The sequence below is a fragment of the Antechinus flavipes genome, chromosome 2, assembly GCF_016432865.1.
Source record: "Antechinus flavipes isolate AdamAnt ecotype Samford, QLD, Australia chromosome 2, AdamAnt_v2, whole genome shotgun sequence".
In the NCBI taxonomy this organism is placed as follows: Eukaryota; Metazoa; Chordata; class Mammalia; order Dasyuromorphia; family Dasyuridae; genus Antechinus; species Antechinus flavipes.
In genome coordinates, this window is record NC_067399.1 from 386401603 (window position 1) to 386425661 (window position 24059).

At 35.0% G+C, this 24059-nt stretch overlaps 1 protein-coding gene across 1 annotated transcript in view; it reads left to right on the forward strand.

Moving 5' to 3' along the window:
- Positions 1–1195: 1195 nt before the first annotated feature.
- Positions 1196–24059, forward strand: part of LOC127549946 (serpin A11-like) — a 31116-nt gene continuing 8252 nt past the window's right edge. Inside the window, exons 1-2 of the mRNA XM_051978444.1 lie at positions 1196–1838; positions 21700–21967. Of these exons, the coding sequence (XP_051834404.1) occupies positions 1196–1838; positions 21700–21967 (911 nt within the window). The remainder of the gene's footprint in view (positions 1839–21699; positions 21968–24059) is intronic.

Sequence of the window (24059 nt, forward strand, 5' to 3'; positions counted from 1 at the left end):
TGACCTTTTGATGGTCTGTACATGAGAAGGAGAAGGAGAAGAAGGAGAAAGAGAAGGAGGAGAAGAAGAAGGAGAAGGAGGATGAGGAGAAGGAAAAGGAAGAAGGAAGAAGGAGAGGAGATGGAGGAGAAGGAGAAGGAGATGGAGGAAAAGGAGAAAAAGAAGAAGGAGGAGAAGAAAGAGAAGAAAGAGGAAGAGAGGAGGAAGAAGAGGAGGAAGAGAAGTAGTCTCTGAGCAATTAGATGTTGCATGTGATAGAGGTCCAGGAGAAAAAGTCATCTTTTGAGTTGAAATCTGGTCTCAGACACTAACTATGTAAATCTGGGCAAAACATTTAACCTTGTTTACTTTAGTTTCCTCATCTGTAAAATCATCTGGAGAAGAAAACAGCAAACCATTCCAATATCTTAGCCAAATTGGTGTCAGAAAAGAATCAAACACAACTGAAGTGACTAAATAAGAAAAAGTCTCTTCTTTGAAGGAGTCTGTATTCCAAGGGGGACAACAACATATAAAGGGAAGCTAAAAAGTATTAGCATGAGGTAGAAGAAGAAAGCGTCTCCCCCCAACTTTACAGATGAGGAAATTGGAGATGACATGATTGCTAAAAATAACTTTCCACCCATACTTTCATCACATTCTATATAGACCATAAAAGGTATCATGTCTTCATGCTCTCTCCTAAAATAAGAGATAACATGTATATAAATGGCAGCAAAAGATAATAACATGTGATAGGTAAATACTCTTTAAGCACTATGAACAAAAGCTATAAGAGTTCAGTTAGCTCTGGCTGTAGTGAGAAAGCACTTCTGGATAGGATGATCATGGAGTGTTTTGAGAAGCAAAGATTAGAGCTAGGCCTTGAAAAACAGAAAGGTTTTCCCTAGACAGGAGGGGAAACAAGAGAGCATTTCAGATGGGAAAAACATTATGATCAAAACCTTAAAAATGGGGAAACACACAAGGTATGTTGTGGGAAGTGAACATATGAGTTTGGCAAGATCAAACTAAGGAAAATACAGAAATTAAAGGTGGAAAGTTAGTTGATTCCCTGACTGTGGAGGGCCTTATATATTAGAAGTTTGGATTTCATTTTATAGGCAAAGTGAGGGGGGGAGAGACTGAAAGCTTTAGAAGAAAGTATTAACATCACTCTCCATTATTTTCAGAACTATTTTCACATCCCTTTGATATGGAGGCTACTTATATATGGCTGCTGATGATTGGAATTCTGGCAGTTGTCCACTGTCAGGCTCTTCCTGACTGGGAGGAAAATAATGAGACAGAAATCTATTTACAGGATGAAACACACTCAGAAACATCCCTGCCATGCCATAAAATCTCCACTAGCAATACCATTTTTGCCCTACGTTTATACAAGGAATTAACTTTGGCATCTCCCAATGAGAACATTTTCTTCTCCCCAGTAAGCATCTCCATTGCCTTAGCCATGTTGTCCCTTGGGACCCAAGCTACAGTTCAGACCCAAATCCTAGAGGGATTGGGCTTTAACCTCACAGAGCTACCAGAATCTGAGATCTACAAGAGTTTCCAGCATCTCATCTATAAGCTAAACCTGAGCAGCAAAAAACATGAACTGAAGATAGGAAGTTTCATGATCCTGGATAAGCAACTTAAATCACTTCATGAATGGCATACCACCAAGGAGTGGTATGAAGCCACAACTTTTACCTTCAACTTCACTAACTTTTTCTCATCTAGGAGACAGATTAACAAATACATAGAGAATGAAACCTATGGGAAAATTAGAGAATTTCTTCAAGACTTCAATCAGGACACTGTAATGGTGCTTGTGAATTATATATTTTTTAAAGGTGAGTACACTTATTTATATAAATCTCTGTTCTGTAGATTCGGGGAACTCAGCTTTGGAAAAAACTAAAAAATCATTCATTGAAATCACGGTGTGATAAGTGAATATGTTTCTGTTTCCTCCCATGTGATGCCCATTTTGTCTTGTTACTCATGCATCTCATTTTCATCAAGTGAGGCAGGTAAAATAGCTTATATAAATAGGCAGTTGTGATGTTGGGAGAGAAAGAGTGCTAGATTTGGAGTTGTGAAAACTGGGTGTCAATCTCATTTCCAGTATTTCCTCATATTTCAGTTTTTCATGTTCTCTAAAGGAAGCAATGATGCTCCTTTGGGCCAAAATTAATCCAACAGGAATTTGGAGCCACATACAAGGTTTTAGACTTTTCTCTAGGATTTAAAGACAATATCTCTTTCAAAACTTGCAAATGTCTTGAGCTCATTTCAGTTCACATAAAATAATGATGTTCCAAGTTGTTTAGGACCTCAGAGATTTAGGTCAACAAGATCAACCACGAGCGAACAAATCTGAAAAAGATTTCCCTTCATCCCTAATGGTTCCAGTACTAGGATTGCTTGAAAGGATTTATGCAGATAGGCAAAAATCTTAGCCATTCCTCCTATGTAACTCTGTAGAAGTATACTTGAAACAAGGATACTTACAACAAGGTGTTAACTCAGTGGAATTGATGATGGTTCTTTAGTTCACATATATACTTAGTACTTAGTATGGTGATGTAATGGTTCTCTAGTTTACACATACACAGTATGCTGTAATGATGTAATTGTAACAGAGTATTTAAGGGCTGAGAAGGACTGGAAATGAGACATTCCATTTTTGGCCATCCTGCTGGTGGCTGTCCTGCCTCCTGTACTCCTGCACTAAGATCAAGGCTGATCCTGAGGTCCTCCAGAAAGCTAGCCTGAACATAACACTCCTATAAGAAATAAACTGGGGGGGGGGGGGCAGAGTAGACACATGCTTCATTCTGAACTCCCCTTCTACCCTCACTACTGAGTACAAAATTCAGCCTTTGAAATAGTGATTGACTAGTAAAATCCATGAATATTGGGAGTACAACAAATTACCAGCAGAAGGTGATCTCGAAGATCGTCTGTCTTGATCGGGTGGGAGGAGGCCAGCACAGGCAGGGAGGTAGAACATGGAGGCCAGCACATGCTGAGTGGACTGGGGTCAGGGTGCAGTCTCCAAGGGTGGAGAATTTGCAGGGAGGATTTTATCATAGGTTGGCTGTTCTTCTTTGATTACAAAGCAGTAGATCAGCAGAGAAATTACACAAATGCAAAATGTAGAGTGTACCCCCAAATGCCAGAGTTTCACAAGACCTGGCCACACCCACACAACACCAGGAGTGACTCAGCATGATCACAGCTCAGTTGCATGATCACAGCACAGTTGCACAATTACAGCGCAGTCACACAACCACAGCACAGCCACACAACCACAGCATAGCCACATTCTGTAGCCTGGCCACTCTTCACAGGGCAATCATACTTCCACAGCCTTCACAGACTGTTTCACAGGACAGCCACTGTCCATCTGTCCCTATTCTGTAGAGTAAGCTGTGAACCTCCTTACCCTAAAGGCAGATCCAAAGGTTTTTTTTTTTTTCTAAATAAGTAAAAAAGCAAAGCAAGCTCTAACTATAGATAGCTTCTATACTGAAAGAGAACAGATTTCCAACCCTGAGGAGATTAATAGCAGACAGTCTCCAGACAAAACCCCAAAAGGAGATATAACCTGGTCCCCACCACACGAGGCTCTCCTAGAAGATATTAGAAAAGATCTTAAAAGAGAGCTAGAAGAAAAATGGGGAAAGGAAATAGAAGCTCTATAAGAGAGTATGGAAAAGGCCTATAACTCATTAAAAGAAAGATTTAATAAAGTGGAAAAAGAAAACAACTTCCTGAAATGTGAAATGGAATAGGTAAAGAACTCCCAGGAAAGTAGGATTTATGAATTGGAAAAAGAAAATAACTCATTAAAAAAAATTAGAGAAATGGAAAAAAAAATTCCATAGAGCAAAACAACTCATTTAAAAACTCAATTGGACATATACAAAAAGAAGTTAAAAATAAATAAATGAAGAAAATAACTCATAAAAATCTGAACTGAACAAAAGGAATTGAATGATTTGTTGAGACATCAAGAATCAGTCAAGCAAAACCAAAAGAAATGAAAAAATAGAAAAATGTCAAATATCTGCTTGGAAAAACAACAGACCTGGAAAATAGATCAAGGAGAGATAATCTAAGGATTATAGGGCTCTCTGAAAACTATGATGACAAAAAGAGCCAAGACACTATTTTTCAGGAAATCATCAAAGAGAACTGCCCAGATGTAATGGAAGCAGATGGTAAAATAAGCATTGAAAGAATTTATTGAACACCTTCTGAAAGAAACCCTAAAATAAAAATTCCAAGGAATATTGTGGCTACATTTCAGAACTATCAGACTAAGGAAAAAAATAGTACAAGAAGCCAGAAAAAAACAATAATTCAAATACCAAGGAGCCACAATAAGGATGACTCAGGAACTAGCAGCTTCCACATTAAAGAATCAAAGGGCCTGGAATCTGATATTCCAAAAGCAAAAGAACTTGGAATGCAGCCAAGAATAAGTTACCCAGCTAAGCTGAGCATTTTCTTCCAGGGAAGAAGATGGACATTCAATGAAGCAGGTGAATGCCATTTATTCCTAATGAAATAAACCAGAGCTAAACAAAAAATTTGACCTTCTAATGTAGCATTCAAGAGAAGCATAAAAAGATAAAAAAGAACTCTTGAGAACTGTATTTCTGAGGGAATGAAGGGAGGGGGATGAACATTGTGTGAATTTTACTCTCATCAGATTTGGCTCAAAGAGAAAATATTAGATATATTTGGTTTACAGAGAAACTTTTCTCACCTTATTAAAAAGTGGGAGAGGAAAAGGGAAGAGGAAAAGAGTAGGCTAAATAGAAGGGAATACAGAAATAATAAGGTAAAGATTTAAGAAAGAAGGAGGGACTCAAATGGGGTGGTAGGGATTCTAAAGAGGGAGAGCTCTGTGAGGCAAGTGGTGCCCATAAGTTTAATACTGTGGAGGGGAGTAAGGGGGAAAAGAAAGAGAAAAGTATAATCTGGGAATAATAAGATGGCAGAAAATACAGAATTAGTAGTTTTAAACATAAATGTGAATTGGATGAACTCTCCCATAAAGTGGAGGCAGATAGCAGACTGAATCAAAAGCCAGAATCCTACAATATGTTGTTTACAGTAAAGCAGGGTGAAAAATACAGAGTAAAGGTAAAAGGCTGGAACAGAATCTATTATACTTCAGGTGAGGTAGAAAAAAGCAGGTGTAGCCATCCTGATCTTAGATCAGGATCTTAGATCTTGATCTAATTAAAGGAAATAAGGAAGGAAACTATATCTTGCTAAAGGGTAGAATAGATAATGAAGCAATATCAGTACTAAACATATATGCACCAAGTGGTATAGCATCTAAATTCATAAAGGAGACGTTAAGAGAAATGCAAGGAGAAATAGACAGTGAAACTATAATAGTGGGAGATCTCAACCTTGTACTCTCAGAATTAGATAAATCAAACCACAAAACAAATAAGAAAGAAGTGAAAGAGGTAAATAAAATATTTTAAAAGTTAGGTATGGTAGATTTTTGGAGAAAATTGAATGGAGACAGAAAGAAGTACAATTTGTTCTCAGCAGTTCATGGAACCTATACAAAAATTGACCATATATTAGAACATAAAGACCTCAAAATTAAATGCAGCAAGGCAGAAATAGTAAATGCATTCTTTTCAGATCACAATGCAATAAAAACTACATTCAACAAAAAGCTAGGGGTAAATAGACCAAAAAGTAATTGGAAACTAAATAATCTCATTCTTAAGAATGAATGGGTGAAACAGCAAAGCATAATTTTACCTAAGAGAATGACAACAATGAGACAGCATACCAAAATTTGTGGGAATACAGTCAAAGTGATAATAAGGGGAAATGTTATATCTCTAAAGGCTTACTTGAATGAAATAGAGAAAGAGAAGATCAATGAATTGGGCTTGCAACTTAAAAAGCTAAAAAAAAGAGCAAATTAAAAACCCCCAATCAAATACTAAACTTGAAATTCAAAAATTAAAAAGAGAAATTAATAAAGTTGAAAGTAAAAAAACTATTGAATTAATAAATAAAACTAAGAGCTGGTTTTATGAAAAAAAACAAGAAAATAGATAAACCTTTGGTAAATCTGATTAGAAAAATGAAAGAAGAAAATGAAATTGTCTTAAAAATGAAAAGGGAGAACTTTCCACAAATGAAGAGGAAATTAGAGCAATTAAGAGTTACTTTGTCCAACTTTATGCCAATAAATTTGATAACCTAACTGAAATGCTGCCCAGATTAACAAAGGAAGAAGTAAATTGCTTAAATAGTCTCATTTTAGAAAAAGAAATAAAACAAGCTATTAATCGACTCCCTAAGAAAAAATCCCCAGGACCAGATGGATTTACATGTGAATTCTATCAAACATTTAAAGAACAATTAACTTCAATTTATAAGCTTTATAAACTGTTTGAAAAAATAGGGAATGAAGGACTCCTACCAACTTTCTTTTATGACACAGACATGATACTGATACCTAAACCAGGTAGGTTGAAAACAGAGAAAGAAATTTATAGAGCAATCTCCCTAATGAATATAGATGCAAAAATCTTAAATAAAATATTAGCAAAAAGATTACAGAAAATCATTCCCAGGATAATATACCATAACCAAGTTGGATTTATACCAGGAATGCAAGGCTGATTCAATATTAGGAAAACTATTAGCATAATTGACTGTATCAATAACCAAATTAACAAAAACATATGATCCTCTCAATAGATGCAGAAAAGGCATTTGATAAAATCCAATATCCATTCCTATTAAAAATACTTGAGAGTATAGGAATATATGGGCTTTTCTTTAAAATAGTAGCATCCCTTTAAAACCATCAGTAGGCATCATATGTAAAATGGGGATAAACTGGAACTATTCTCAATAAGATCAGGAGCCATTACTATTCAATATGGTATTAGAAATGCTGGCTTCAGCAATGAGTTGAGAAAGAGATTAAAGGAATTAGAGTAAGTAATGAAATCAAATTAGCCCTCTTTGCAGATGATATAATGGTATATTTAGAGAACTCCAGAGATTCTACCACTAAAAAGCTATTCGAAATAATCTGCAACTTCAGCAAAGTTTCAGGATACAAAATAAATCCACATAAATCATCAGCATTTTATATATATCACTAAGAAAATCCAACAGCTAGAGATACAAAGAGAAATTCCATTTAAAATAACTGTCAATAGTATAAAATATTTGGGAATCTATCTGCCAAGGGAAAGTCAAGAACTATATGAACAAAACTACAAAACATTTTCCACACAAATAAAGTCAGATTTAAACAATTGGAAAAATATTAAGTGCTCTTAGATAGGTCGAGCAAATATAATAAAGATGACAATACTCCCTAAAATAATCTATTTATTTAATGCTATACCAGTCAGACTCCCAAAAAACTATTTTAATAACTTAGAAAAAATAACAACAAAATTTATCTGGAAGAACAAAGGGTCAAGACTTTCAAGAAAACTAATGAAAAAAATCAAATGAAGGTGGCCTAGCTGTACCAGATCTAAAATTATATTATAAAGCAGTGGTCACCAAAACCATTTGGTACTAAGAAATAGAGAAGTTGATCAGTGGAATAGGTTAGGTTCACAGGGCAAAATAGTCAATAACTTTAATAATCTAGTGTTTGACAAACCCAAAGACTCCAGCTTTTGGGATAAAAACTCACTGTTTGACAAAAACTGCTGGAAAAATTGGAAATTAGTATGGCAGAAAGTAGACATAGACCCACACCTAACATTGTATACCAAAATAAGGTCAAAATGGGTTCATGATCTAGGCATAAAGAATGAGATTATAAATAAATTAGAAGAACATAGGATAGTTTACCTCTCAGACATGTGATGGAGGAAGGAATTTGTGGCCAAAGAAGAACTAGAGACTATTATTGATCATAAAATAGAAAACTTTGATTATATCAAGTTAAAAAGTTTTTGTACAACAAAACTAATGCAGACAAGATAAGAAGGGAAGCAATAAAGTGGGAAAACATTTTTACAATCAAAGGTTCTGATAAAGGCCTCATTTCCAAAATATATAGAGAATTGACTCTAACTTATAAGAAATCAAGCCATTCTCCAATTGATAAATGGCAAAAGGATATGAATAGACAATTTTCAGATGAAGAAATTGAAACTAGCCATATGAAAAGATGCTCCAAGTCATTATTGATCGGAGAAATGCAAATTAAGACAACTCTGAGATACCACTACACACCTCTCAGATCAGCTAGGATGACAGGAAAAGATAATGATGAATGTTGGAGGGTATGTTGGAAAACTGGGACACTGATATATTGTTGGTGGAATTGTGAGTGCATTCAGCCATTCTGGAGAGCAATTTGGAACTATGCTCAACAAATTATCAAACTGTGCATACCCTTTTATCCAGTAGTGTTACTACTGGGCTTATATCCCAAAGAGATCTTAAAGAAGGGAAACCTAAAGAAGGGCACCTGTATGTGCCAAAATGTTTGTGGCAGCCCTTTTTGTAATGACTAGAAACTGGAAATTGAATGGATGCCCATTAATTGGAGAATGGCTGAATAAGTTGTGGTATATGAATGTTATGGAATATTATTGTTCTGTAAGAAATGACCATCAGAATGATTTGAGAAAGGCCTGGAGAGACTTACATGAATTGATGCTGAGTGAAATGAGCAGAGCCAGGAGATCATTATACACTTCAGCAACAATATTATATGATGATCAACTCTGATGGACGGGGTTCTCTTCAACAATGAGATGAACCAAATCAGTTCCAATCGTTCAATAATGAAGAGAACCAGATACACCCAGTGAAAGAACTATGGGAAATGAGTGTGGACCACAACATAGCATTTCCACTACTGTTTTTGTCCGCTTGCATTTTTGTTTTCATCTCGGGTTATTTTTACTGTATTTCTAAGTCCGATTTTTCTTGTGTAGCAAAATAACTGTATGGCTATGTATACATATATTGTGTTTAACATATACTTTAACATATTTAACATGTATTGGTCTACCTGTCATCTGGGGAGGGGGTGAGGGAAGGAGGAGAAAAATTGGAACAGAAGATTTTGCAAGGATCAATGCTGAAAAATTACCCATGCATATATCTTGTAATAATAATTTTTTAAAAAGAAAGAAAGAAACCATAATTATGGGATTTTTAAAAACCATATGGTTTAGAATTAAAAGGGACTTTAGAAATAATCAAGTACAAGTTTCTTATCATTCATAGGGAGAAACTGTGAGCTGGACCATAGCAGGAAGAAAAGGGCCTGGATTTTGAGCCAGAGGGGTATGGTTTTTAATTCATTCTTTGCTAATTACTGGCTGAGTGACTACAGCCTAATCATTTAACTTCTTTGGACTTAATTTCCTTATCTACAAAATAAGGAGATTGAATGAGTTATTACTAAAGTTTCTAAACTCAATGATCATTATGATGGTTTTCTAATGAGTTCTTGAAAGTAAAGTAGCTACCAATTTGTAAAATGGAATAAATTCAAATTTCTGAAAACCACTGAGAAAGTAGAAAAAGAACAAGTTATAAAAGGCTTTGAAAGCTAAACAAGATTTTATGCTTGATTTTAGAGGAAATAGGAAAGTTTACTGAGGAGAAAAGACTTTTTCTGGTCAGATGGGAACTTTAGGAAAATCACTTTGGCAAGTTGAGTGAAGGTTGGATTGGAGACTTGAGATAAGACAACCAACCAAAGTCTTTGCAATAGAGTAAGTGTGAGGTAAAGAACCAAAGAAGGGTGGCCACTGTGTGAATGGTAATAAAGAGATATATTGAGAGCTGTTATGAAGATAGGGAACTGGAGAGATGCCAGTCCATCCTAGAAAGGTTCCCTGACCTGGCATCATCCCTCTTGCAGAGGTCAGAGATACTCCATTCCATTGGATACCAATCTCTTCCTATTCACCTCCCACTTGCAAGGGACCCCACTTTCTTTTTAATCATTTCTTCCTGCAAACAGATCAAAGAAAGATCATTCTTTCCTTTTTCCTCCTCCTATCTCCAAGCTTGGTCTGTCTGCAGATATAGAAGAGAAACTATCCATCAGCTCTTCCCACTGGTCTCACCTGAGCTGCCCATTGTCTTAGCAGACAGGACAACAATGTTTACGAGACTCTTAGGCCAAACCTCTAGTGATTCTGATAATACTGAACACATTCCTCAATGATTACTTCCACCTTGTCATGCATTGTCCATTCCAGTGACCCTAACCCTTCATCTGTCATTATATAAACTCCATTCTCCATTTTATACTGCTTGCTCTTCAACCCAAACCTCACAATGTCCCACTACAAATCTATCTATCTCTTCCATTGTGCTCTGTGAAATACATGCCCAATAGCCAACATGTTTGTTTCTTCTTAGATCTTTTTTCTTTTCCCAGTCCTTTAATTTTCTGGCTATCCCTAAGACCTAGTTTCTCCTGGATGACACAATTTCCCTGGTCACCTTTCCAACACTGGTTGCATCTTCATTCATTTCCTTGTCTCATTGGTCAAGAAAGGTGAGGTCACTTTACCCCCAGACATTCCTTACTCACCATTTTCACTTCCAGGCTCTCCTTCTAGCCCCTGTAAGAATAACTTAGTAATCACTCCTCTTTTGAAAATGACTCAATTCACCAATTACACCCAGAGAAAGAACTTGGGAGATGACTATGAACCACTACATAGAATTCCCAATCCTTCTATTTTTGTCCTCCTGCATTTTTTTTATTTCCTTCACAGGCTAATTGTACACTATTTCAAAGTCTGATTCTTTTTGTACAAAAAAATAACTGTATGGACATGTATACATATATTGTATTTAAGTTATACTTTAACATATTTAACATGTATTGGTCCACCTGCCATCTGAGGGAAGGGGTGAGGGGAAGGAGGGGAAAAGTTGGAACAAAAGGTTTTACAATTGCCAATGCTGAAAAATTACCCATACGTATATCTCGTAAATAAAAAGCCATAATAAAAAAAAAAGAAAGAAAATGACTCTATTTACATCCCCCATTCAATAAAAAAATCTGGTAGCTGTTTATAGGCTTCCAAAACATTTTGCTTCTTTCTTTAATGAGTTCAGTATCTAGCTCACATTCATATCTTACTCTCCTTCTTAAATTCTAACCTTCTACTAGGGGATTTCAACATACATATTAATGCCCTAAACTCTCACTTCCTCAACTTGATCATTTCTCATGACCTACTCTTATAGCCCACCGCAACTACCCACAAAGATGGTCATAGCCTTGATCTTGCCATCATCCAAAAGTGTTCCACTTCCATGTTGATAAACTCTAAAATTCTTTTGTATAATCACAGTCTTTTGTCACTCCACTTTTCTCTCTGTCATAAAACCACAAGCCATGTTCTTCATCTTCATTGTGACCTCCAATCATTCAACTCCTCAGTTCTCTCCCAGGCAATCACTCCTGCATTAGCTACAGTCTACTCCTTTCCCATTTGTTTCTTTAATAAAAACAATTCTACTGTCTTCTCTCAAATCCCATGCCCCTTTCCCTATCACCAATCTTGCCCTGTCAACTCTCAGCTCTGCATTGCCCCAATCATTAGTAGCCTTCATTACTCTTCCAGTTTCTGACCTCATCAATAAACCCAATTTCTCTCTCCAAAGATACCAATGATCTCTTCATTGTTCAATTTAATGGTCATTTCCCAATCCTCATTTTTCTTGACCTCTTCAGTTTCTGGCATTATCGCCCTCCTCCTTGATAATCTCTCCTGTCTCATTTTTCATGACATTATTCTGGTTCTCCTCCAAATTATCTGAGCCCTTATTCTCAAACTTCTTTGCTGAATTTTTGTCCATCTCATACCTATTAACCATGAGTGCTCCACAATGGGCTCTCTCTCTCTCTCTCTCTCTCTCTCTCTCTCTCTCTCTCTCTCTCTCTCTTTCTCTCTCTTTCCACCCCCCCTTTTTCTCTTGATCTCTCTCTCTGATTCTCAAATCTACTCTTCTGCCTCTAACCTCTCTACTGACTCCCAAACTCACATCTTCAACCACATGATGAATATCTCAAATTGGATAAGTCCTATAAGTATCCTAAGTTCAACATGTTTAAAACTGAATCCATTTTTCACCAGAACTCTTGCTTCTCTTAAACTTTTCTATTACTTCAAAGTTACTACCATCCCCCCTGTCACCCAATCTCATAACCTAGATATCATCCTTGACTCCTCACTATATCTCTCCCCTCTCCATATCTACTTTGTTGCCAAACCCTGTCAAATATATCTCTTATATGTGCTACCTTTTCTCTTCTAAAACTGCGACCTCCCTGGTTCAGACCCTCATAACCTCACAAGTGAAATTTTGCAGTGACTCTCTAATCGGTCCAATTCATCCACCACTCAGCTGTCAAAGGGACCTTTCAAAAGCACAGGTTTAACCATGTCACTCTTCTGCTCAGTAAAGTTAGGTGACTCCATATCATTCCCAATATCAAATATATAATCCTCTGTCTGGCATTCAAAGCCTTTCATAAACTGCCTGCCTCCTACCTTTCCAGTTTTCTTACAGTTCATTCACCTATAGGTACTTTTTGATGCAGTTATACTGACTTCCTTGCGATTCCACAAACAAAACATCCCATCTTGCAACTATGGATATTTTCTCTGTTCCTCTTGCACTTGCATGTTGTATTTTTTCCTATTTTCCTTCTGGATCCTCTTTATAAAGACAAAAGTTGACAAGGGGGTGGGAGAGAAGGAAAGTAATAACAATCTCTATAATCCCTTTATAATCAGTTCCTCTAAAGTTGCTTGTGACTTCGCTTCCAAGTGTTTTCTCTCTTTTATCCCCCTCCCCTTTCCATTTCCTACCTGTTTTTCTATTAATAGATTTCTTTTTTTTTTTTTGGCATCCATTTTTTAATTAAGGCTTTTTTTTTTTTTTACAAAGCATATGCATGGGTAATTTTTTCCAACCTTGACCCTTGAAAAACTTTTTGTTCTAAATTTTCCCCTTCTTCCTCCCATCCCCTCCTCTAGGTGGCAGGTAGTCCAATACATGTTAAATATGCTGAAATACATGTTAAATCCAATATATGTGTACATATTTATACAGTTATCTTGCTGCACAAGAAAAATCAGATCAAAAGGAAGAAAAAGAAAAACTGAGAAAGAAAACAAAAAGCAAGCAAATAACAGAGAGAGTAAGAATGCTATGTTGTGTTCCACACTCTGTTCCCATGGTTCTCTCTCTGGGTGTAGATAGCTCTCTTCATCACTGCATAAGTGGAACTGGTTTGAATCATCTCAATGGTTGAAGAGAGCCACATCCATCAGAATTGATCATTGTATAGTCTTGTTGTTGCCATGTATAATGATCTGGTTCTGCTCATTTCACTTAGCATCAGTTCATGTAGGTCTCTCCAAGCCTCTCTGAAATCATCCTGCTGGTCGTTTCTTATAGAATAATAATATTTCACAACATTCATATGCCATAATTTATTCAGCCATTCACTAATTGATGGGCATTCACTCAGTTTCCAATTTCTTGCCAATACAAAAAGGACTGTCACAAACATTTTTGCTCATGTGGGTCCCTTTCCCTCCTTTAAGATCTCTTTGGAGTATAATCCTAGTAGAAACACTTCTGGATCAAAGGGTATGAAGAGTTTGATAACTTTTTGAGTATAGTTCCAAACTACTCTCCAAAATGGTTGGATTTGTTCACAGTTCCACCAACAATATATTAGTATCCCAATTTTCCCACAACCCCAGCAACATTTGTTGTTATCTTTTCCTGGCATCTTAACCAATCTGACAGATGTGTAATGGTATCTCAGAGTTGTCTTAATTTGCATTTCTCTGATCAATAGTGATTTGGAGCACCTTTTCATGTGACTACAAATAGTTTCAAAGGGTATGGCACAGTTTGATAAATTTTTGAGCATAGTTCCAAATCACTCCCCAGAATGGCTGGATATATTCACAATTCCACCAACAATATATCAGTGTCCCAGTTTTCCCACATCCTCTCCAACATTCCGCATTATCTTTCTCTGTCATTCTAGCCAATCTGACAGGTGTGTAGTAGTATCTCAGAGTTGTCTTTATTTCTCTGGTTAATAATGACTTGGAGCATCTTTTCATATAGCTAGAAATAGTTTCAATTTCTTTGAGAATTGTCTGTTCATATCCTTTGACCATTTATCAATTAAAGAATAGATTGAACTATTATAAATTTGAGTCAATTCTCTATATATTTTAGAAATGAGGCCTTTATCAGATCCTTTGGATACAAAAATATTTTCCCAGTTTATTGCTTCCCTTTTAATCTTGTCTGCATTAGTTTTGTTTGTACAAAAACTTTTTAACTTAATATAATCAAAATTATCTATTTTTTGATGAATAATGATCTCTAGTTCTTCTTTAGTCATAAATTCTTTTTTCCTCCACAAATATGAGAGGTATAATTTGTTCTTTATGTCTAGATCATGAACCCATTTTGACCTTATCTTGATATATGGTGTTAGGTGTGGGTCTATGCCTACTTTCTGCCATTCTAGCTTCGAATTTTCCTAGCAGTTTTTGTCAAATAGTGAATTCTTATCCCAAAAGCTGGGACCTTTGGGTTTGTCAAATACTAGATTGCTATAGTCATTGACTATTTTGTTCTCTGAACCTAACCTATTCCACTGATCAACTTCTCTATTTCTTAGCCAGTACCAAATTGTTTTGATGACCACTGCTTTATAATATAGTTTTAGATCTGGAACAGCTAGGCCACTTTCATTTGTTTTTCTCTTCATTAATTCCTTCGAAATTCTTGACCTTTTGTTCTTCCAGATGAATTTTGTTGTTATTTTTTCTAGGTCAGTAAAATAGTTTCTTGGGAGTTTGATTGGTATAGCATTAAATAAATAGATTAGTTTAGGGAGTATTGTCTTCTTTATTATATTCACTCGACCTATCCATAAGCACTTGATATTTTTCCAATTGCTTAGATCTGACTTTATTTGTGTGAAAAGTGTTTTGTATTTTTGCTTATATAGTTCTTGACTTTCCCTTGGCAGATAGATTCCCAAATATTTTGTACAATTGACAGTTATTTTAAATGGAATTTCTCTTTGTATCTCTTGCTGTTGGATTTTGTTTAGTGATGTATAAAAATGTGGATTATACATGTGGATGTATAAATGTGGGTTAATTCCATTAATAGATTTCTATGCCAAACCTTCCTTGTGTGTGTGTATATATGTGTATGTATATGCCTGTGTGTGTTCATTCCTTTTCTATGTTGTTCAGATAAAAGTAAAAGTCATGTAATGACCACTCCTATGTCTTCCTCTATATTTATATACTCTTTTTCTCTCATCTCATTTATTCATTTAGAATAAGAATACTTTATTCATCATTTTTTCCATAGAATATTCCTTTTACCCCTTTTCCCTCCTTTCTTATAACCAACAATATAGAGTAAATCTACACAAATGTCTAATGTTTAATTTATGTTTCTCCCTGCCCCCCTACTAGAATACAAACACTTTATTTAGTCCCCTTCAATTGCTCAAATTTCTATATTTCTCTTGCATTCTTAGTTGTACTTTCATCAGGAATGCTTAAAATTTTTTGGAAAATCCATTTCCTACTGTTGAATTATACTTAGTTTTTCACAATAAATTGTTCTTGGGTATAAGTTTTTGTTTTTTGGAATATCATATTCCAAGATCTATTCTCCTCCATCTTAATAGCTGAAAGGTCTTGTACAATACCAGCTATGGTTCCTTTTCACTTGAATTAATTCTTTCTCACTTCCTATAATACTTTTTCTTTGATATGGAAATACCATATTTGGGCTATAACATTATTAAGAATTTGCATTTGATAGTGTCTTTCAAGAGCCATGTTATTGAATTATTTCTACTTTCACATTGCCTTTTAGGTTTAATATTCCTGGTCAATTTCTTTTTATGATTTCTTGAAATATGATACTCTTTTTTCCACCATTGTATTTAGGGATTCTAATGATTCTTAAATTATATCTTCTCAATATCTTTTCTAAATCAGTTTTGGCTTTTTGTTTTTTGGATTTTTGCTAATAGATTTTTTTTACAATCTTATGATTTTGTTCTAAAATTTCTTATTGTCTTGTGGAATTACTGAGTTCTGTTTTATTCAGTCTTTAAGGAGTCCACTCTTCTGTCAATGTTATACTTTCAGTTTCATTCTTCTAGGTTGGTTTTTTTCTCTAAAGTTCTAATTTCATGAATAATTTCCTTTTAGTCTCATTTTATTTCTTCATGTCATTTTTGTAGTCTTTTTGGACAAACTTTTTCCTCTGAGCTCCTGCTTATAGTTGTTATGGAGTTATTTTCTTCTTCTGAATTTACATATTGGGTCTCTGTTAGCTCATATGCATTGTTTTTAGATTCTTCTTCTCAAGCACAAATGTTATTCATTTTCAGGGCCATTTAGATTGGGATTTTATATCCTGCCAACCCCCTCTGATACTGTTGGAAAAGTCTGTTTTAATCATATTCTCTCTATGATCTGAATGTAACTGCCAGTTATACTACTAATTTAGATGGTATCAACTCCCATTTTCTACCTCAATCCTTAACTTCTGTCAGAATTTCCTACAGTTAAGACCTCATTTGTTCTCTTTCTTCTCTTTTCATAATCCTCAATCCAAATATGTTAATGTATCTTGCCAAAGCACTGATATGTCCCAGTATGATATTGGAGATTATATTGATCTCGGTCTTCTGCATAATTCTTTTCATAATGGTACCCAGATGCTGATTTGGTCCTGTCTTCTAAAGTAGCTCCTAAGAATTATATGACTGAGTCCTGTTTCAGTTCCCCATGATCTATCCAGAACCAGCATTTAGTTAAGGCATACAATTATTGGAACTGATACTAGCTAAAAACATCACTATTCCAAGCACTGGTAGGGTTCAAGGCTATTTGCTGGAATTCATTCTAGTTCCTTTCTTTGACCTACTTCCATTGAAAGCTAGTATTTTGCTGGCATTTTAATGTCCCAACCTTCCATAAGCATTTGTCATTTCCACTTACTTGAATTAATTTCCCTAGTCCAACCCTTCAATAACTCTCGATTCTCTTCTGGTTATTGTTTTATGCATTTCTCTATTGTATAAAGAAGCTAACTTTTGAGTCATTTTAGATTTTTCTATTATTAGTCTGACTGGAGACATTTTATGATATTTTCTGGGGTTTCTGTAGGAAAGTTAGGTAATCTTTCATGTTGCCATTTTAAGCAAAAATCCTATTGCTTTCTCTTTTATTGTCATCTGAAACTTTTTTACTTTCTATTTTTCAGTCGAGTTTGAATAATGAGTTTCCTACTCATCCCCAAATTTGTTTTTAATAAATGACTCAAATCATTTTTCCTTTTATTTAATGTCCAAATATTTCACTGATGCTTTGTAGTTATCAACCAATCTTTGGGAAGGAAGGGAAGATAGCATGATTCAAATTTTTCTTTGCTTTTAAACAAGTAATTATTCTTTGATATTCTGATTGAAATTACTTGCAAGGTCAAAGAAACTTGGGGTATTTTGTTTTGTTTTGTGCCTGAAAAATATATTTCTTATTGTCATAATTTTAAAAATTAACTATGATGTTTCTTTTTTAATTAAACTTTGAAATTCTTTCTGTTAGTACTCTTTGAATTCTTTTAATAAGTCATCTGTCATATACTTCCAATATTTCTGAACTATGTTCTTTTGTAAATTATTAAAATATGATATTCAGTTTTCATTTTTTTTAAATTTTCTAGAAGACTTATAGATTATCTCTTCATATCTTCTCTTCAAACTTAATGTTGCATAATCTAGGTTTGTCTGGACATGCTTACTTCACCTGACATGGAGGCCTCTGTGTACCCTATCAAACTGATGGATACAGCTTCCTTTGATTGGTTATCTGTATCTTTAAAATTGGCAAAATTAAGCCAGCCACTCTTTTTTTGACTGTTTTCCTTTTCTGCTATGTCTACCCAGTTCACCCATATGGTAGGTGGTAGGAAGGCTTTCTTTCCTGCTTCCTTTTTTACTCCAACTCCAAGAAATGAGTCTGGAGATGTTTGTTTCTCTTTTGTGTTACTTGTTCTTAGTTTCAGGTGCTAGAGGTGATCCTCATGAGATCCAGGACTTTAAGCCATGGTGACCCTTGGATCCTGGCTTCTCAGGGTACCTAGGATTAAAGTTTGAGTAATCTTTTAGGATTTAAAACTGGAAATGGGCTCTTTAGAACTGAGCTAAATTATAAATTTAATCCCTCTCCCTTCCCAGAGACTGAGATGGTACAAAGGGAGAAAGCAAGTTTTATTATACCTTTTGAAATAAATATTTCTATGTAAAAGCTAAGATATCAATGGTGAAATGAAATTGGGATGCAAGAGACCTACACTCCTATATTTGGAAGGAATACCATTAACGAGAAATGAAGCAATTTGTACAGAGCCTTAGACACTCTCTGCTATCTTAAGAATACCAAAAAACCCCATAGGAAAAGTAAAGTCTAATCTGCCTGATCCTCCAAGAAACATAGGCAATGTCACATGTTGGGGCTGGAATCAGTCTTAGTTCCAAGTCCAGATCCCTACTTCAGTTCTACTCCCAAGCACCCTGGCTTCTCAGAGCTTCCATTCTGAGCTGGTTGACTGGCTGTACCATTCTTCCTGCAGTTTTGACTTATTGATTATTTCTTCACATTTTCTTTTCAAACTTAAGGTGTGTATAACATAGGCTTCAAGATTATTTTTTCACAATCTTGGATTCAAGGATACCAACTCCTATAAGGATCACTTCCATCACTTGAAGCCAAGTAAGACAAACAGCATAGAACAGAAATAAGCATCCTCTGAGCCCATTTCTCAGATCTAGGATAAAAGAGGGAACAAGAAAAGAAAGTCATTCCCTTCTTACCTATTCAGTTCATGACACCCAGTTTGTGGGTGAACTGGGATCTTCACCTTCATACACAACAAATAAGACTAGACAAAAAGAGATTCAGTCTCAAGTTTTAAAAATACAAGCCATCAAAATCAAAGGAGTCTACTCATACCATTTTCTGGTAGGAAATCTGTTAGACAATTTAGATATGCTCCAAAAGCCCCTCAAAGAAATCTCCATGTTAAGTCACCTGAGAATCCCCAAACAAGCCTAGGTTACAGTTATTTCACAGAACTCTCATGTCCTTACTGTTTTATTAACTTTTTGTTTTCTTTAATTAATTTTCCTTCTACATCTACATTTTTTGTTCTCCCATTCTGTCTACCTCTGTGTTAGAAAATCTACTAAGTGTTTGTCTTTTACTCTAAATTCTCTATCTTCTTGTTAGATTTACTGATTTCTTCTTAAGAGCCTCTTTTATATTTTCACTTAATTCTTCGTTGTAAATATTCTGGAGTTTTTCCTGTGTCATTTCCAGGTGCTTTGTAGAAGTAATATAGTATCTTTACCTTTCTCAAGTAATGTTAAGTCAATTTCCTTTATTGTGAAATATTTGAGAAGTCTCTTAGAAAGGTTTGTTCATTTCTCTTTGTTACATAAGAGTTATCTGTCTTTAACAGTCATTCTTCTGATTTTTTAATGCTGGGGCTTCTAAAACTTTTTGGTCTCAGAATCCCTTTATACTCTTGAAAAAAATTGCTGAGGACTCTCCTAAAGAGATTTTATTTATATGGGTCATATCTATCATTATTTATTGTATTAGAAATGTAATTAAATATAACAAAATTAAGTTAAATTTCTTAGTAGTATTATTAAAAAAAAGTTTTGACTTCTAGGACCCCTTGAAAGTGTCTCAGGGATTCATAGGAAAGTAGATTATACTTTAAGAAAGACTACTTAATGCTATCTTAAAGGTAAATGTTTTTCTTATCTTCAATCCTTTTATTTCTATAGATCTATTGCTATTACTTTTCTCCCCAAGCTCACACTGTCTGACTGCTAAAGGGATACGAGATGCTACTGTAGTTGTATTTATTCTCTACCTTTCTCATTTCCACCTTACTCTAGCTTTCATTTGGAAGTTGGTGAATAAAAAGTGGGGGATGGCCTGGGACCATCTGGGACTCTTCTAAGAGGAAACTCTGAAAAGTCTTTGCAAACAAGTCTCTTTGTCTTTCTTTCATTCCTCCTGCTGACTACATGCTTCCTTCTATATAGTATTAAATAATTATGATCAGAGCTACATTTCAGATCTGTTTGTCCTTCTGACCCTTCCTACCAGGATCCATATTTCTCTATACAAGACTCTTTACTTTCCTCTTAATCATTAAGGCTGCTGTGAATAAGAGGCTTCAAACAATCTAAGGAGCACAATCTCTAGGAATACTTTGAAGAGATTAGCTGCAAATATCTAACTAAAATCAAAGCTCTCAATGATGACTTTGGGCTATCCTGGATGGGTGCCAACATGAGGCAAGGGGGTAAAGAAGGAAGAGTGCCAAGAGCAATGGTAATTTTCTTTCTGTAAGAATTACCTTGCATAGTGTTCTTTCAATTTTCTCTCATTCTCACTATGAAATTTGCTCCAATTTGGTGCTAGGGTGGTGCCATTATAGTTTCCTTAAGAAAAGGAAAGAACTTCACCTTAAGTTTCTGTTCACCTTTCCATGTTCCCAAAAACCTCTGATACTTCAATTAAAAGAAACTAGCTTACAGTTTTTAAGAATCACATTCTATTGTCTTAAAGTATATTTCATTCATATGGTACTTCCTATCTTCTTTAGGCAAAAGATAAAATTGTCTTCTGCATCTTGAAAGATTAAATTAAAGAAAGGAACAGATGGAAAAAAACTACATGATGCCTAACAGAAATAGAAACTTTCATAGAAGTTGATGATGAAGGGGACCTTGGAGATCATCTAATCCCAACCTTCTCAGTTCACAGATAAGAAAACCAAGGCTGATCAAGAAGGGAATTAGTCTCAGGTTAGAAAGTAATTTTAAAAAGCCAAGATTCAAATTGAGATCCTTCTCCAAATCCAGTGCTCTTCCATTATGCTACCAGGATTTATAATGTAAAACATTACAACAAGTTGCTATAGAAACTATTTATCAGGACCAGATGATACAATTAAGGAAGGTAAGAAAGGAATAAGCATTTACTAATCTACTATATTCCAGGCACTGTGTAAAGTGCTTTTCAAATACTATTCATTTGATCTTCACAGCAATTCTAGGAGGTAGATCTTCTATTGTTTTCTCTATTTTGTAGTTGAGTAAACTGAGCCAAATAGATATGAACTGATTTATCCCATAGCTAGTAAAATATAAACAAAGTGTTTAGAAAGGAAAAATGATTTTCAAGATCCAGATGCTGTCCTAGTTGTCCAAGTGAACAGTCTAGGCATAGAGCATTGTCTTTTCTTGTCTGGAAGCTAAATGGTTCCCCCAGAATCATAGATTTTAGAAATGGAAGGGAAATTATAGTTCATTTATTTGACCTTTATCATTTTTACAGAGAAGGAAATTGAAACTCATTTAAGTTAGATCTCAAAGGTTGTAAATGGTGGAGCTAAGATTCAAGCACAGCTATTTTGACCTTGATGCTTCTAACTATACAGAAGATGAATGGAATACATGAATGGCAGATAAAAAGCTATCTTTGAATATGTCAGCTTTAGTTTTACTCATTTATGATTTCTTTATTTCTGTCTCATAAGCCAAATGGATACACCCTTTCAAACACTATTGGATTAAGAACCATCTAAGTTCTTCTGTGGATAAGAAGATTAGATCTTCAATGATGCACCAAAAGGCACAGCACCGGTTTTTGTATGATAAGGAGCTGGCTTGCATTGTACTCCAGATGGAATACATTGAAAATGTCCTCATCCTTCTCATTCTGCCAGATGAAGGGAAAATGAGACAAGTGGAAGATTCTCTGAAGCCAGAAACCCTGAAGAAATGGAACAAATTACTATTGCCCAGGTAACTGGAGGAATCTGGATTTCTAAGGGCCTAGGGAGGTATCTTAGCTGGTAGAGGATACAAGGTTTGTGGGGAAGAGTAATATATTTTGTTTCCCCATTAATTCTAATTTCCCCCAGATACATAGTTTATTGATAGAGGAAACAGCAAATGTGTTTTGTTCTTGTTCAGTTATGTCTGACTCTTTATGACCCTGTGAACCATCTCATCCATTGGGTTTTCTTGGCAAAGATAATTGCCATTTCCTTCTCCAATGGAATGAGCCAAATAGGTTAAATGACTTACTCAGTAAATGTGTGAGGTCAGATTTGAATTCACATCTTTCTGATTCCTGATCCAGTACTATATCCACTGAATCATCTAGTTATATATCCATTAACCAGTCATTATCTCTAGTAAATCAGTTTCACAAATGGAAACCCAACCACCACTAAGTTCCTTTCCGAAATTATGAAATAAAAGACTAATAATAAATAAATTATGAAATAAAAGCAGAGGACAATATTTTAAATAAAAATACAGTAAGATAAGTACTCTCATCTATTCTCTTCTTTCTTTCTGTCTGGGAACTAAAGAAACAACTTCAGCCTTCCCTTTCAATCTTATGCAAAAACTGGTCAGACCAATTTAGTTCCTCTCCTCTCAGCTTAGTACCTATAATTCACAAAACTACAGAATTTTAAAATGGAAAACTACCTCAGAGATCTGGTATTTTATAGAGCTCTTGGAGGTTTGCAAAATGGTTTCCATAAAGTTATTTCACATGATTCCTCTAAAAGCCTAAAAGAAGGCAGCTGTCTAGAATAGAGCGTGGTAAAGCATAGAGAGACATATAGAAGGAATATGATTAAATATGTTTTTAAAAAAATAAATATGAACGTTGAATTGTCAGGAAAATCTCATTCTATAGTAGTTAGTTGTTATAACCAGCACAATGCAAATGGGCTAGTGGCAGTTGAAAATAAAGAGATGGGATTGCTGATAGTTCATCAGAGTTGTTTATTAAAAGAATTCATGATGCTTATATACCTTAAAACCATAGGCTATCATGAAAAGCATTGTTCTGTGACCAACCCTGGTTCCTGTTTTCTATGATCCGATTCCCTGAAGCATATTATTAGTTTCTGGAGACTTAGCCTTGTGCAAAATTCACAGTACCCCAAGAAATGTGCCAGGATCTTATGTTTTTTCATGATTTCAAACTTAAATGCACTCTTGATTTATCTTAGGAGGAGAGAATCATCCCAGTTAGTGATGTCTTAGCTTCCTGCGAGCTCTCTACATCTCCCCCTTTTTTGTTTATTGAGGTGCTCTGAATCCTGAAGTCTAAGATCCTGCCTGCCAATATTCTCTGCAATTTTTTTAAACAATGGTCATAAAACAATCTACTATAGTAGGTCCACAGATACAGATACAAATAAGTAAATACAGCAAATGCTACAAGTATAATTTCATGCCCAATAACACTGAATGTCCCTTGTGCTCTCTTAATCCAATCAGCAATTGCTTGGGCAGTCTGATCGGGCTCTAAATTTTCATGTGATTCTTTATCTAACATATCAGTAATCTTTTGAAAATCTTCAATGTTCAGTGTAACATTTGAATTTCCCCAAAATCCATTAAGGTTATTTCTAATTTTATTCCAAATTACATTAACATTGTATTTCTTGTTAATCATACAGAAACTAGTAAACCTGTAATCACACATCAATCTTTGTCTAATCCTCAATATTTCTACTTCTTGTTTTATTTCAAGGACATCATCCCTTATTTATAGCTTCATACAACTCCTTAATAATCTTATTCTGTATAGCAAACCCTTTAGAGATACTCAGATTAAGGTCATGCAAATAGCCAGCTTGAACCATTTGATTTTGAACAGTGGTTACAGACATATCAAGAGAGGCACTGGACACTAAAATAGAAATAATTCAATTATACCAAAAACAATACATGAAATACATCATTTCTTTCCACTTTTGCTAAACAAATGTTCAATGTTCTCCAAAGAACGATCTGCTTGTGTGTGATACCAATTATCACTCTTTATAGGTAACATATTTAATGAAGACTTCATAAAAACAAACACAAT